We start from the raw sequence: 14,210 nt of genomic DNA on the forward strand, positions 1-14,210 counted from the left end.
CAATTTTCCTTCGTACTTTTTAATAACGTCCTGTCTCTTCTGCTCGTCTGATGTTGGTAGGCCTAACTCCTTTTGTCTCTGGTCGTACATCATCTTCTCCACCAAACCTCTGGTTTCACCGTCGAGATCCGACAGCTTGCTGGGTTCAGGGTTCACTTTCTTCGTGCTAATTTCCGGATCGCAGGTCACCACATGCGCCCACCACTGCATTTTGTTTACCTGAGAGGAAAGTCGATTGCTCTTACCTTTCTCGTTGCAAAATAGAGATTAACGTAGAGTTTATCAGGGTTGGACGCTGTTACTAATTGTTAGCTTGTAAATTAACAATATTAAACATTTAATTATTATATAATTATTCTATTAAGAACATCTGGTATCTCTTGGAGTATTTTCACTTGCTGTTAGATGCTTGTCTCGAATATTACCGAAGAATATGCTCCCATCAAAATTACAGTATACAGACTTAATTCCATACCAGCGTTTCCTTACTCGAACGTGACTTACCTTTTCCAGGTTAAGTAGTAGCACTTTTCCGTCCTCGATGACCCAGGTAGATTCTTCGACTTTGACCTCGTGTGGAAAATTGCCGTCGATGATCGGCGGTTGACCCTTTATACCGACAGTCAAGTGTCTTAACGTGATCAACACTGAGACGTCGTTAGGTCGAATTGGATAGATTCCTTTTAGCGGTACTCTAATCTGAAATCAGACGAAGATTCCAATTCTTATCATCGTTGTCCATGATCACCTCGAACAAGATATTTTATAAATTTCCACAGACGACAACAACGTAAGTCCACAACGTAACATTTTTTGCTGCTGCATCCTTTTCTCTCTACACAGTTTATCGAGACTATCGTAACAATAACGCGATTGTTCCGGTCGAGTAATCTTTCGATTCTTCTGGTGATTGCGAATCATCGTGCTCCAGTTCTCTCTGTGACCTCGCGATTCAAGAATTCGCGGCACAGCCTCGAGAACGGACCTTGGTCAATTTAGAAGTTGCGAACTTTTCGCGATGAAAATAAAGGTCTGACGGTTCACCGTAAAAGGAGACACAACAATGCGGGCAAAGGGCGCTCATTCCTCGAATATCGCCGGATCAGATCTCGACATCGAGTCACTGTTGGCTTTAACAGGGTCAAGAATGGACTGGTCACGAGCGATCGTACAGACAGACGAGCCTCGAGAATTCTTTCGAACGACTAGACTTCTGGTCCTAAAAAGTATCGTAGCCGCGCGAAGTCTAGACAAATCGCGCGAAAAAGTCATTTCGTAATAGTAGCATCATTTATCTAATTCCTTCGATCGCGCGAATTTTAATTAGTATTAGTATCGTATTATCAAGGACTGCTTTAATTTAAGGGGATAATAGTATCGTTGTAGAGTTCGTGATAAATAGGCTCTTGAAAATACACATTTTATACGGTATACGGTAATTAAATATTCATGAGAAACATTAAAAACTGTCGTTACGAAAGATGCTGCGAATGGAATTTGAATAGCGATTCGAAGCAAAAGTATAACATGTGTCACCGGACACTCGATGGCCTTCGTTTATATTTGTGTATATAGAGAATAACAAGGAGAAGCGATTTATGTATTATGTAAAAGATGCATGACGATGGTAAAAAAAATGGAAATTTGTCGCATCGATGGAACGCTTCGCGAGAGAATCGAAGCAAAGGTTCGAAAATTTAAGGCGATCGTTCGCAATAGATTCCAATGGGGGAATCTCGCGTGCACAGGATCATCTTCCTCGCGTCCGACTAGTTGGATTTTCAGCGTGACACTGACGACGACGACGCTGCGCTGCCACGGTGCTGCGTGCACCGATGCGTGGAAACGGATCATGGCTACCGAGTTTTGTACCAGCCGTTAACAAAGTGGAATATCATTACGAGGGAATGACAAAGAGGCTGGGAAGACTGCGGTGGTTGTCGCGCGATTATCCTCGATCTCTCGAGCGACGCGGTGAACTAGACTGTGACGCGCGCGTTTGAAAATTTCGACAAAAGACTCGCGCTGCAACGCTCGTTTACGACCTATCACCAAGCTTTACGAGGCTGCCACGAGCCGATAACGTGCTTGTACTTAAACTTGAACAGTTCAGTAACAACGTTCTTACATCCCCCGCCAGATAGAATCTTTTTAATCGCGTGTCAAAGTTCAGCGAAATCGCAGAACGCGATAATGTTTTTGCTATCAAGTAAACACAGATAACGTGTAAATTAATAGGCAGTTAGCTATCTATCGTTAAGCGTGTACATTTAATGTTTCTCTAACTTATTTAATTGGATCCATTATATCGATAACATCTTTCGCAGCAATAATAATTGTATACAATGTGCTCTTCAATGGTTTCATCATCCCGTATTGCCCCGTTTAATGAAATGTTTCCGCAATTCCCGCGCAAGTTAGAGGCAGACTGTTCGCGCGAAGCGTATCCAAGCCATCCACGATCGTCCGAGATCCCGGGACTTGCGAAACCCGCGCGTTTCTTCCACCTGTAACCGCTCCGACATCATACGCACGCGGCCCAGCGCAGCGTCATTATATGTACATGGTTATCGCTTACGAACGATTGCAACGACGGAGCGGTTGAAGGAGACCCAGCAATTTTCAATCGACGCTCCCTAGTGTCCATTATCCCCACCTTTAAACAATCAGCATAACCGTTTCTTTTCTGAACTTGTATAACAACCCGCACCGCCTATCGTTCGATTTCCAAGATTTTTCACATTTTGTCCAGCATATTAATGAGTTTGTAACGGAAAGAGCATTCGGACGAGCAATTATTCGAACGTAATAAGAGTACCATGTTACATATCGGGAATAGAATACTATGCACCTGTAAAGTCCGGTCTATCTACTTGTTGCCTATTCTCGTATCGTGTTGGTGTTGCGTATCGTTCGGTCATACGATACGTTACAGCGGTATGTAATTTCTTCCCGTATCATCGCTGCGTATTCGTATCGATACAGAGGATACGCGGCTCGTTGATACGCGGAAACAACGATCTCGGTTTCGCCTTGATCGTCCACGGTCGAAACGATGCGTTATTTCGATACGATAGCGAGAAACGATCGAGTCTAGTCCGTCGTGTATTAAGCAACGCTTAGCGATCCACGCAACAAGTGGATGCCCGAAACAGAGTGTCCATGCGTCATGTGCCAGAGTCACACGGTTCCAGTAATTCCATGCAAATTTCTCGCTGGTTAATCCGACTTAATCTGATTTGTCAATCACCAGGGGAAACGCGATCTATTCGAGGACAGATATCGCGATTGCTCGAGAACAATAAATTCCTTCTGTAGAAAAAACAATTAAGGAGACAGCGATGTGTCAGAGTGAATTGCTGCGGTGCTGAAACGTAGCCTTGAATTCGAAAGAACAAAAGGAGTTATTACACTAACGAAATGATAGAATATGAGAACGTTTCACCGTCTGCAAGTACATGGATACTTTGTTTCGCGACTCTGTTATTTTTCGAAACGGACAAACGTAATGCGTTCCTGTTCGATTATGAAAGTTACACAGTAGATCGAGTCGATGTTTTCGAATATATCTTTTTCTACTATGGCGCTATAGTTTTTTGTTAACGAAGCGGAATAGGAGGACACGTAAACACGAGATACATAGGTAGTCGTAGCGTCTTGTCAAGTTTTGTGCAAGTCACGCGAACGAAACTCGTCGCGTTATCGAAGAACGTAGTCTCCGTTCAATGGCCTATACTCGAAGGTTGCAGCGTCGGGAGTCGATTTATTTGGCGCTTCGCCGAAATCCTTGATAATCGAGATTGGCGCCTGTGCTCTGCCACTGGTTGCGCAATCGAATAGTTTGTTCGTTACTCACTACATTGAATAACGTGCTTTTTCGTACAATCGTCGAGCCTCACAATGAGATACCCTTAACAGTCTAGAGGTCGTGGTTTCGCTTCGATCCGATCCGCAACAAATCACCGGTGCTTTTCGTCATCGTTGCAAACGAGTTGTACAAGTTCGTTGCTTGGTATGTAAAGTTTCGCGTTTAAATTTGACAAGGCAGACACGATATCGCTTCGTCCGTAATGGAACTCAGGAGTAAGAGAAAAACCTGGTTTTACGGTTGTTAGAAAGTTGATCGTTCGATCGTACAACGGGTTATCGTTTAATATGGATTATGGAAGCGCGATTGCGGGCGCATCGTGTGCTTTTTCCCCGTAACTCTGCGCCAGCGGACAGGGCACACGACGGTCGTGGCGAGGTAAAAGCGAGAAAACGGAGGACAGGAAAGATCGATGAGCCTAGTCGTGTCCGACTGCACGGGTGTTCCACACAGGTGCATCGCGCACACAACGAACGAACACCACGTTTCTACGAAAACACGTGCACACCGTGAACAACGGGGAATAATCTAGGGAAGGGAGAGAGGGGCGAACAGAGAGATGGAAGGCCCAGATAGAAGCGACGCGTGCGCCTATGCATCCGGCTTAGGAGGGCCTTACGATCCGTAATGGCAAACCGAGAAAACCGTGCTCTTTATGTAACTCTCTTACTACCGATCGAGAGCACGAAAAATTTCGATCTTGGTATTCAACGATGCTTTACGGAATATCTGCATTCACACGATGCTATTCGGCGTTTTGCATTTTTCTTTAAAAATCGTTTCACGCTATAATATATCAGACACGTATCCGTACCAGCGGCTGGTTTATTATTTCGTTGATGGTTTAAACAAGCTTGCCTCAACACCGGACGGATTAAGTAATGATAGAAAGCCTGACTGTGTAGTACCTGCATATGTATTTTCGCGTTCTGTTGGTTAGAACGCTTCTGCAGGAAAATTCCTTTGTTATTTTCACGCCAGCAATTTTAGCAAATAACAATACGCTTCCAACAGCTGGATTTGCAAACAAATTTTCACTACAGTTTTTAAAATCTTTTCGAAAGCGCTTTATACGGTTCGCTTAACATACACTTTTTAGTACATCGTTTGGAATCTATCAGTATGTCACGCTTTTGTACCGTGAACCGAATACATACGATCACAGTGTACAGTTTACGAGATAATAATTTTATTAACTATTCAGTTTCTAACGCGTTAGAGCATTCCAAGTTGCGAATACCGTATTGCCGGTTGCGGTAATAAATCACGCGATCGCGCAATCTTTCATTACCTCGTGCAGAGTTCTTTGCTAGTTTGGAAGGATTCCTGTTTCATTTTACGAGCGACGATGACTACCGGCGCTATAATGCATTTAGTGTTTTCGAAAATGAGATACGTTCGACAACTGCTCGATGTGTTTTTTACCGTAGGCTTACGAGCTTACCGGTTCCTTTTTGCCGACGTTCCAGCTAAAAGCTTTTTCTTTTCGAACGTAAACAAATGGTCGAATCGAGAAACAAGCAAAGAAATAAACAAAACTCGATTTGCTAATAGTTAACGAGCGTTTCGACGAGGACGCGGTTGCAGCGCGTAACGATATATTGGCAAAAGGCAGGTGTCGGTGTCGGTTTCTCGACGAAACCATGGTAGTGGTTTGCCGGTAAAAATGCTAGGGGCCCGAGACCGGTTCCTGCCGAAAAATTGGCGCCGAGCAGACCACGTTACGGGTCAAAGAACGGCCTTGCCTCAGCGTCCGTCCCTCCTTCGTCTTTGCCGCGCACTTTTTCGCGTCCTCGTGGTCCCTTCCCTACTTGGAACGTTTCGCACCGCCACTTGGACGCCAGTGGCGTAATATTACTTACAATCGCTACATACGTTCGTGTGTGTGTGTATGTGTGTGCGCGCGAACGCGTGTCTGTACGAGGCGTGACAGAGAAAAAAAAAACAGTTCCTATATTTGCAATTCATCATCGATCATCTTCCAGAATCCAGTGGCTCAATCCTGGAAATTTACATGAATCAGGAATCCGATCGTTTAAATTTTCAGAATTCACGGACGAGCCTCCTAATTTCCTGACTCTCGCCGATTACATCGCCGTAAATTTCCGTAAACGGCGAAGCTCGATCGAGGGGCGATAGTCGGTGGCCAAGGAAATCAGAAATCGATTGTCCTTTGCAAGATTGTGCAAAGTGTTTGATAAGTTTTAAAGTTATCCTGAGTGTGCTCTGTTGCTTCGATGAAATGTGTTCCACGTATTATCACTTCTGGATTCTTCCACGAATCCTGTATCGTATCGAGCAGGTCTGATTTGTACGAACTCGAAACGACGAGAAAAATCACTTTACGTATAGGAAGAGAAGAATGCCTAGTTTATTTAAAAAACAATAGAATTTTATTGAAACATCTAAAATGGGTACGATCGATTAACGGAGCTTCAGCTCGTGGTTCGTTGCCACAGTGTTTGATATAGTTATTGGGCATGCATCATCCGTCCATATGCAACGGCGCGGCGTATGCGCATATCGATGGCAGTGTTGAGCAGAAAGAAGCGAACGCGCGAAACGCGCACAACAGGCCGGTTGCGCAATAAACGCGCCGAAGAGAGCGAAGCGAAGCGTCGATCGGTGGCGCGGCCGCCAAAAGTGAAATCGGAGATGGAAGAGAACGAAACGCGGAGGGGAATCGCCTCGAGGTATAAAATGAAAACACGGGATTAAGGGTGAACTGGAAGTTAACAAAACCACTGCCATTGAACCACTTTTTTCGATAATCAGGTTAACCGAAATAATTACGTTTTTGCCCGAGGATGCTTCCACGACTATAAATAAGACAAACGTTCGTTCGCAGGTGGATTTCTGTTGGTACGGCGCTATTGAAATTTAACGAACAAAGATTGTGCAATTCCCATTCAAAGTGCTTCATCGATCTCTATACTGAATCGTTCTTTTCTCGATTCCTTGATTAGGATTTCCCGATTTATACGAAATATACCTAAAACGAGTACACGCTAGGTAACAAATTTAATTTCGTTGGTCTACTCGATTGATCTGGTCTCCATCAGCAGCAGAATCGAACGTTACGAAACCGACGAAATAAATACTTGGGGTGCAGTGGAATAAGAACAATGCGACCGAACGACTGGGTTATCGCTGCTTTAGGATCGTAGAGAATGGCTGTTCGGCTCGTTAAAGGACCACCGGTGTTCGCAACTTGTCGCGAACGCCACGAAACGCGTTGTACCTTGCCGAGTGGTTAGGCCCCTGATGTCAGATTCGTGTGATTTGTTTAGTTCATCGCAGGAAATTCGTTTTTCTATTACCTGCAACGACGTTCTTTCTTTCACCATAAACTTTCAGGATACGAAAACGGGACAGCAAAAGCGTAGCGTCGATTAATATTGTTTCCAGCAGCATTATGCAAAGCGTTAAGAGCACGCGCGTTCATTGATGCAATTTTGCCCGACGTTCCTTGACACGAATGCGCATGGAAACGCGCACAGAGGCTACGATAAATTTTTAGATAGAGTTTAATCGCACCGTTGCGCCGGAGTTGCCGTGAAATATCGTCGTTACGCGGGGCCCGTTGCAATTAAATACATAACAATACTCCTCGATTCGGAGTATCGCCGATTATTGTGTTTGTACCGGTAATCCCTGAGACGCAAATAGAATGCATCGAACCATTCAAGATGAGTCTCGCTTCGAGTCTGTTCATGAATCATTACGATAATTGAATTCCCATTTAAACAAAATGCTTTAGAAAGCAGCCAGATAGTTAAAAGTTTTATATTGATTGAAAGAACATAATGGTCCAGGTTTAGTCCGATTAGGATGTGTCCTTGTCTAGATTTTTACATGGAAGAGAGATATAAATGAATTTGGGTCGATACAATGATACAACCATTATCGACAAAGGTTACTATTTCTAAATTTTATGAATCATAGAGCGATCACAGCCTATCCAATTATGCAACAATCGATAAACTGCGAACAATCGTGGCTCAGGTTCGTCGATCAGCTAGTTAAAAGCTATTTCATGTCTTCTGAAACGTTCTGTTCTTCTATACGCACATTCTGGGCAGCTGCTCGCTTAACCATCTCGATTGTTGCGCCAGAGTCGCCATGCCGCGGCGCATCGTCGTTACGTAGCCTTTTGCCACAACCGCTATTGACATCATAATCATTATCATCATTCTCATTACGTTTACGAGAGCCATACATTACAGGAACGACCGATGAATTCCAGTTATTACAAGCTGAGCCGTGGCTTGGTTCGGCAACGATGCGTTCTTGCAAAGAAACTGTGGCAAAGTTCGGTTAATCGTCGATAGTCCAAGAATCCCGGGATTGGTACACACCGTTAATCCGGGTCAACGATTATCACACACTTTGATCGTGATCGCTGGTGATTACTAGTGATCCCTCAATTCCCGAGGTTCTACGAATAATTCCCTTACAGCGACTCTGGTTCTTTTTCGTCGAGAAACGCGCGAATAACAGATTTTACAATTTGCCCATTCAACGTTAACGAACAGTATTATGCGCAAAAAAACAACTCACCGTTAACAACGATTCAGGTTAAAAATGAAAGCAACATCTCGCGCGGCCGCGGTATTATCTAAAAAAGAGAGTGTACAAAATTCATAATGTAGGTACAAGTGATATAAAAGTACATAGTTGGAAAAAGTATGCTCGTTAATGCGTTTCCCACGACCTATCGGATCGATCGTTTGATCATAATAGATGTCTTCTCACACTTGTAAAATGCATTAAAAAAACATAGAAACTGGATAGAACTCGCTTCGCGGGCCGGTCAGTAACTTGCAAGGATCATTAACGTCCCCCGACCGAGGATAGATCGAGGGGAAAGGGTGACGCAGAACGCAGAACGCAGAACGCGCCGATCGGCTACGACAGCACAACGACTCGTTGAAAACCATTCTTATTGGGAAACGACGCGACTTTGATCCGGCTCCGCTGCTATCGTATCGCCCCTCTGCGCGCGAACCAACGGCTAGAGCTCGACGAGGATACGGTACGCGAGCCGGTGACACTACGTCGCCGGTGTCAAGGATTTCAAAGGATGCGCATCGGATAGCCTATACCGAGATTTATTGGGTTATTTGCGTATATGTTACAAGGCTACGAGCGCCAACCGACACTGTGAATCCTGGACGGTCGTCGCTCCTTTTCCGCTGGCATCGATCTACCGATACTTTTCGATCCTTTTACCACGCATCGATGCTTCAACCATTTCTATTCTAATAAACTTTTTTTTTTCATTTATCAACTTCTATTCTCGTTACGTAAAGCCCTGGCACGTTGATTATTAATTAATTACTTTTCTAACCAACAATAATTTTCTGCCATTAATTGTTCCTGCTTATAACGTAACGACGCCGTACAACTACCTTTAGTTCTAGCATCGAAAGTAACCGTCGAATGTACAGTCTAATTGTACGATAATTACCTCAGTGATCTCACCATCGCGATCTTCCTGTTTTTCTATTTCACAACTATATGGACTACCATACTATCTATTTCTGAAAGGGTCGAAATCTCGTTCTGTATTTCTTAAGGAAATTCCTATTTTAAAACGTAAAAAATGATAATCTTCTGGCCTCCCCAAGGACATTGTTTGTTATAAATCACTCTATGTAAAAACATGAAAATGCTGTTACAGACCCCGCTGCCACGGTTAATCTCGTAACTTGTCAGGCTAGAACGGTGACTCGAACGATCTCTGACTATTAGATTTAAGTAAGAGTTGCATGAAATCGTCTTCCCATTCGAATGGATTTCGATCGTTGGTTTGGCTCCGCTTTTCTCTGTTGCAAGGACCCCGTTGGGGTTTTCGGTTCTTCGAATCGAAGGGTGGCGCGAAATCAGCAGGAAAACCAACGTGGCACGATATTTATCAGTGGAATAGCGTGTTCGTGTAGGTACACGTTCCGTAATTGCATGGCAATTACCGCGACGGCCCCGAACGGAGTGACCTTACGGGGAATGCTCCTTTAAATTCCTGCATTTCGCAATTGCCGGATGTTCGTCGAACGCGCAGTTGACCACGTACTAAGCAGAACCAGTAATTTTTGACGCGCTCAGGTCCGTATTTCAGCAGCGTATAATACGTGACCGAGAGGGAGGGAAGGAAGACGAGTGGCCTCACCAGTTGCTCGGGTCTGATCGAACGCGAGACGCATACGGAAAATGTGAGTCCAATGTCAACCCGATGATCCGCTACCCGCTCCGACCCGCCTCTCCTGGAATAGTTTTTTTTATCCGTTGCTTTGGCGGCCGCTTGTTGGGAAAAGGTTACGTAACGCGAGGCCTAAATACCAATTTACGTGACCTGCTCGGATGCGCGGAAAAGAGATCCGCATCTAGATGCAGATCGTCTCCTTCGATCGATCGTGTGATTCACTCGCGACGACGGAGCACGGTGTTGCCTTTGCTCGAGATCAACGATAAACGAGGCGTCGATTGTCTCGGCCTGGATTAGAATTCTCAACATGAGATTAGAAGAGATTCGTTTCACGTTTTCGATTTATCCTTACCGAGCGCGTGTCTCTTTATTCCCAAAGCTGAAAGAACTTAGTGGAACTAGCGACCACGATGGAAATGGACAATCGTTGCGTACGATTTCAGTTTCCTCCGGGTGAAAAAATAATTTCACGCTAAAGGCTCCGTTAAGAGATCGCCAGAGTATTGTAATTTCCTCAAGTTGCCGGCACTTTTAACGCAGCCCCGGGTACCGTGGCGAATCCACGGCCGTCCCTGAAAACCACCGAGCCTTCGCGCAGCCGTAACTTTGTTAAATTATATAGTCTTAAATAATTTAAAACGCCTCTCGAGCGATAATTCACTCGCGTGACCGCGGGATAGTGTGTACGAGTACCGCTTGACAGGCATCGGCGTAATTGATATTACGAAATATTGCGAAACGCTCGTGGCGAGGGTGGCAACAGACCGACGCGTGGTGGAGAGTTTCTTCCTTTCGAGGCGATTTCGTACAAAACAATTGTCGGTAGGCGCGTGCTCGCACGCGTGCTAAATAAAATGGTACGCCACCCTCGGGCATTGCCAATCTCTGCCAATTTCTTTCTCGGACAGTAATAACGCTAGCTGTACGAGTTTCGTGACAGTTGGATACTTCGTTTCGCTGCTCCGTTACCAAATCATGCATCTCTCCGATCTGCATCTCTTTGAGAAAAATTCGCTGGTTTATCCGTTTCGATATAATGTACTATTCTTGCGCTTGAATTATGTTCGCGTACGAAACGTATTTTCAGACCAAACGTGTACTAAAATTTGCATTCGCCAAGATATACTGTGTACAGTCTCGCAGATATAAATCTCTCCATAAATCAAATCGCGGCTCGACGATAATGTTTTTCAACGCGCGGAAGAAACGATGAAACGATGAAACGAGCCTCTCTTCGTACGCGTACTATCGGAATCGAACCATTGTCCAGGTATAATTCATAAAGGGCGTGCATAAATCTCCACCTTACAAATTAATATCAACCGTAGCCGTAATTGCAGGTTTCGAAAACTCAATTACGGTATCCCGTGTCGATCGACTAGCTTCTCCGGTTGCAGACAACGCGGCCAACGTGAATCGATTTTTTGCGAAGCACGAGTCAATCAATCGTTCTCCGTGCCCTTGCGTAATTGTAAAAAAAAACACAAAAATACAGTCCACCGAAATTCAGTAACGACAATCGTAGCAAATTTTTGATTCGTTCGATCGGGTTGCATGTTTAAACGCTGCGCTGCACCTTCTTTTCCTTGGCCGGTGAACCGCGAAAACGTCGAGGACGTTTGTATGGCCCACGATCAAAATCGAATCGATAATTATCTCACAGTCATTCAACTATCTGGAGCGTACGATCGTGTTTCAGATTGTGACAGTGAGTACCGATTGGCAGCTCTGTAACGAATGTTGCTAGGTGTATTTCTGACATCGGGAAGTCGATCGCGAGCCACTTTTCGATAAATCTTGATACGTTGATCATGCTGCGCAACAATCGTGCTATTTATTCATACCGAGTATTATGCGCGTGGTAATTGAACGAATCTTCTAATTAACATGTACATTATATGAATTCTATGCATATTTTTTTTTATCTCTTTCAACGCAAGATATTAACATTTTTTTTTTTACACGTTTTGACTTAAACAAGCATCGTTTCTTCGTTGATTTTGCACTTTAATGAGGAATCCCTCGAAGCTACCTTCAAGTTTACAATATCTAAGATATTTAATTTGTAATTTAAATTGAACGCGCAACGATTGTGCTTACACAAGTACTTCGATGTGTCTTACAATGTCATATTCTATAAATAATTTTTGCAATATTTTCACTCAATGACGCCTACGATTTCTAACCTTGCAAAGCTGCTATGTAACCGGTACAGGAAGGAAGGACATTTATCAGGAAATAATCAATCGTATTCCCGCTAAACGTTTCTCGCAAGCTAGCGATAAAATCGAATCACGCTAATTGCTGCTCCGGTGACAAATAAAGCTTCCGAATGTATCGTTCGCGACAAAAGTAGAATTGGTAGTGTTGGAAATTTAGTCTTCCGCGACGCAGATCGTTTCCGTTTACTTCTTTATCGAGACCTTCGAGGGATCTAAGAATTTAAACACTTACGAAACATTCGAAACAAACCGAACGAACGAACGAATTCACACTCGAGACGCTCGAAACATCCTAAACGTCAGAAAATTCCCAAGACTTTCGATCGCGAAGGTCTCGTAAAACGTTTCAAGACTTAACGAGTTAACCTATCCTTGATCGATAATCCCTAGAATCGAATTCTGTCCCGTAGAATTACAGTGTTCGTGATCGATTACCTACCGATAGTTTATTTGAAATCAGGTTTGAAATTTACCGGCTTCCAGCGCCGTACTGTTCACGAAATGATCTTGTTTCGATGAGGACAGGGGTCCATGACCCAGATACCAGCTGGTCCACGAAAAGAAACGTCGCGGGAAGATCTCCTCCCTGTGGGGGAGCAGCTGGTCCCTTATCAGAGGTTGTATTGCGTCGCGAATTGCCGCGTTGCTCGCGCGTCGAATGGGCGCGCACGAACACGCTACTGGGACAAGGTTGCCGTGGGTCCATAACTATCGTGCGCTGACACACAAGAATGCGCGCTTCTTACCCACCGAGATTCACTCCTTCGATCTCGCTTCTCTTCTTTTCGTTCGTCGGTTCTCATCCTCTCTCGTTTGCTCCTCGTCGAGAACCCCTACCAGTTCCAAGGGTTCGGCATATCACCCCCACCCGTTAGCCCCTCGATCGCCATCGCCACCGCCTCCCCCCCCACGACATCATCTCTTCGAAAAGGATCGCAGGGGGGCCATCTTCGGTCTGATCCCCTCTTCGTGACCCCCCAACACTCCTCTTCTGGCCCCATCGTATGGCCCCCCCTGGTTACCATTATGAAGCGCCTCCGCGCCTCCACTGAATCGCGTCGCGGTTTCGATCTTTGAATACCCTCGCGTCGTCACCGCGATGATCAGTCTTCGAATTACAGGCGGATCCCGCATACGTCTCCGTAATTGAACGATCAGCTGCCTCTTTCGGCCAATCGTCCTTTTTCCTTTTCGGTCAACGATCTGGTTCGCGTACACACTCCGGTTGCTCGCTTTTCTTTCTCTCTCCCGTTCAACATCCCCGGTCGCTTCTTCCTTTCGTGCCCAAGATCGTTCTGGACTGGATGGAACGGCGAGATTAACTTATTCCCAGGTCCCTCTTCCTTCGGTAATCCTTTATACGCGACTAAGGATTCAACAGTTATTGTGCGACTGTGGTGTGTGCGTGTGTGTAGGTACGTCCAGGGATCCTGCGAGGAGTTTGCTACTCGACATGTCGGTAAGTAACCACTTCTTCTCCTCTTCTTTTTTTTACGAAGTTGAGGAAAGTTTGGAAATAATTTTTTAAATACGCGTTTTCCAAACTAGAATCGCGACGCTTACCAGGCGTCTAGCGTTTTACGATTCAAGAGAAGCGCGGAAGAAAATTTTTTACGTAGAAACAGCTTACTTACGTATGTGTCAAAGGACGTTTTCCGTTTATATAGATCGTCGTTTTATACAATTTTGCGTGTCCTTTCTTGTAAGTGGAAATCAAACTAAAAAAATGTGCCATGTTTGCGTTCGGACTGATGTTCATCGATCCGTCGAAATGGGAAACGACAATACGCCCAAGCAGCTAGGTCAATCACTCGTCGAAGCGATACGCGATACAGCGCGACGGGCGTCCGTGACACTTGCTCGATAAAATGCGAGTCACGTAACGTCACATTGTTGATTGACATTCTTGGGTTTC

General features: G+C 44.7%; 1 protein-coding gene across 1 annotated transcript in view; it reads right to left on the reverse strand.

Annotated features, from left to right (window-relative positions):
- Positions 1 to 14,210, reverse strand: part of LOC122401638 (nuclear migration protein nudC) — a 51,217-nt gene that overhangs the window by 303 nt on the left and 36,704 nt on the right. Inside the window, exons 5-6 of the mRNA XM_043403882.1 lie at positions 505 to 699; positions 17 to 219 (exon numbers count right to left, since the gene is read on the reverse strand). Coding sequence (XP_043259817.1) covers positions 17 to 219; positions 505 to 699 — 398 coding nt within the window. The remainder of the gene's footprint in view (positions 1 to 16; positions 220 to 504; positions 700 to 14,210) is intronic.

This window comes from Colletes gigas, unplaced genomic scaffold (assembly GCF_013123115.1).
Source record: "Colletes gigas isolate AHSC1104 unplaced genomic scaffold, ASM1312311v1 Colletes_gigas_Sc00026, whole genome shotgun sequence".
NCBI lineage: Eukaryota > Metazoa > Arthropoda > Insecta > Hymenoptera > Colletidae > Colletes > Colletes gigas.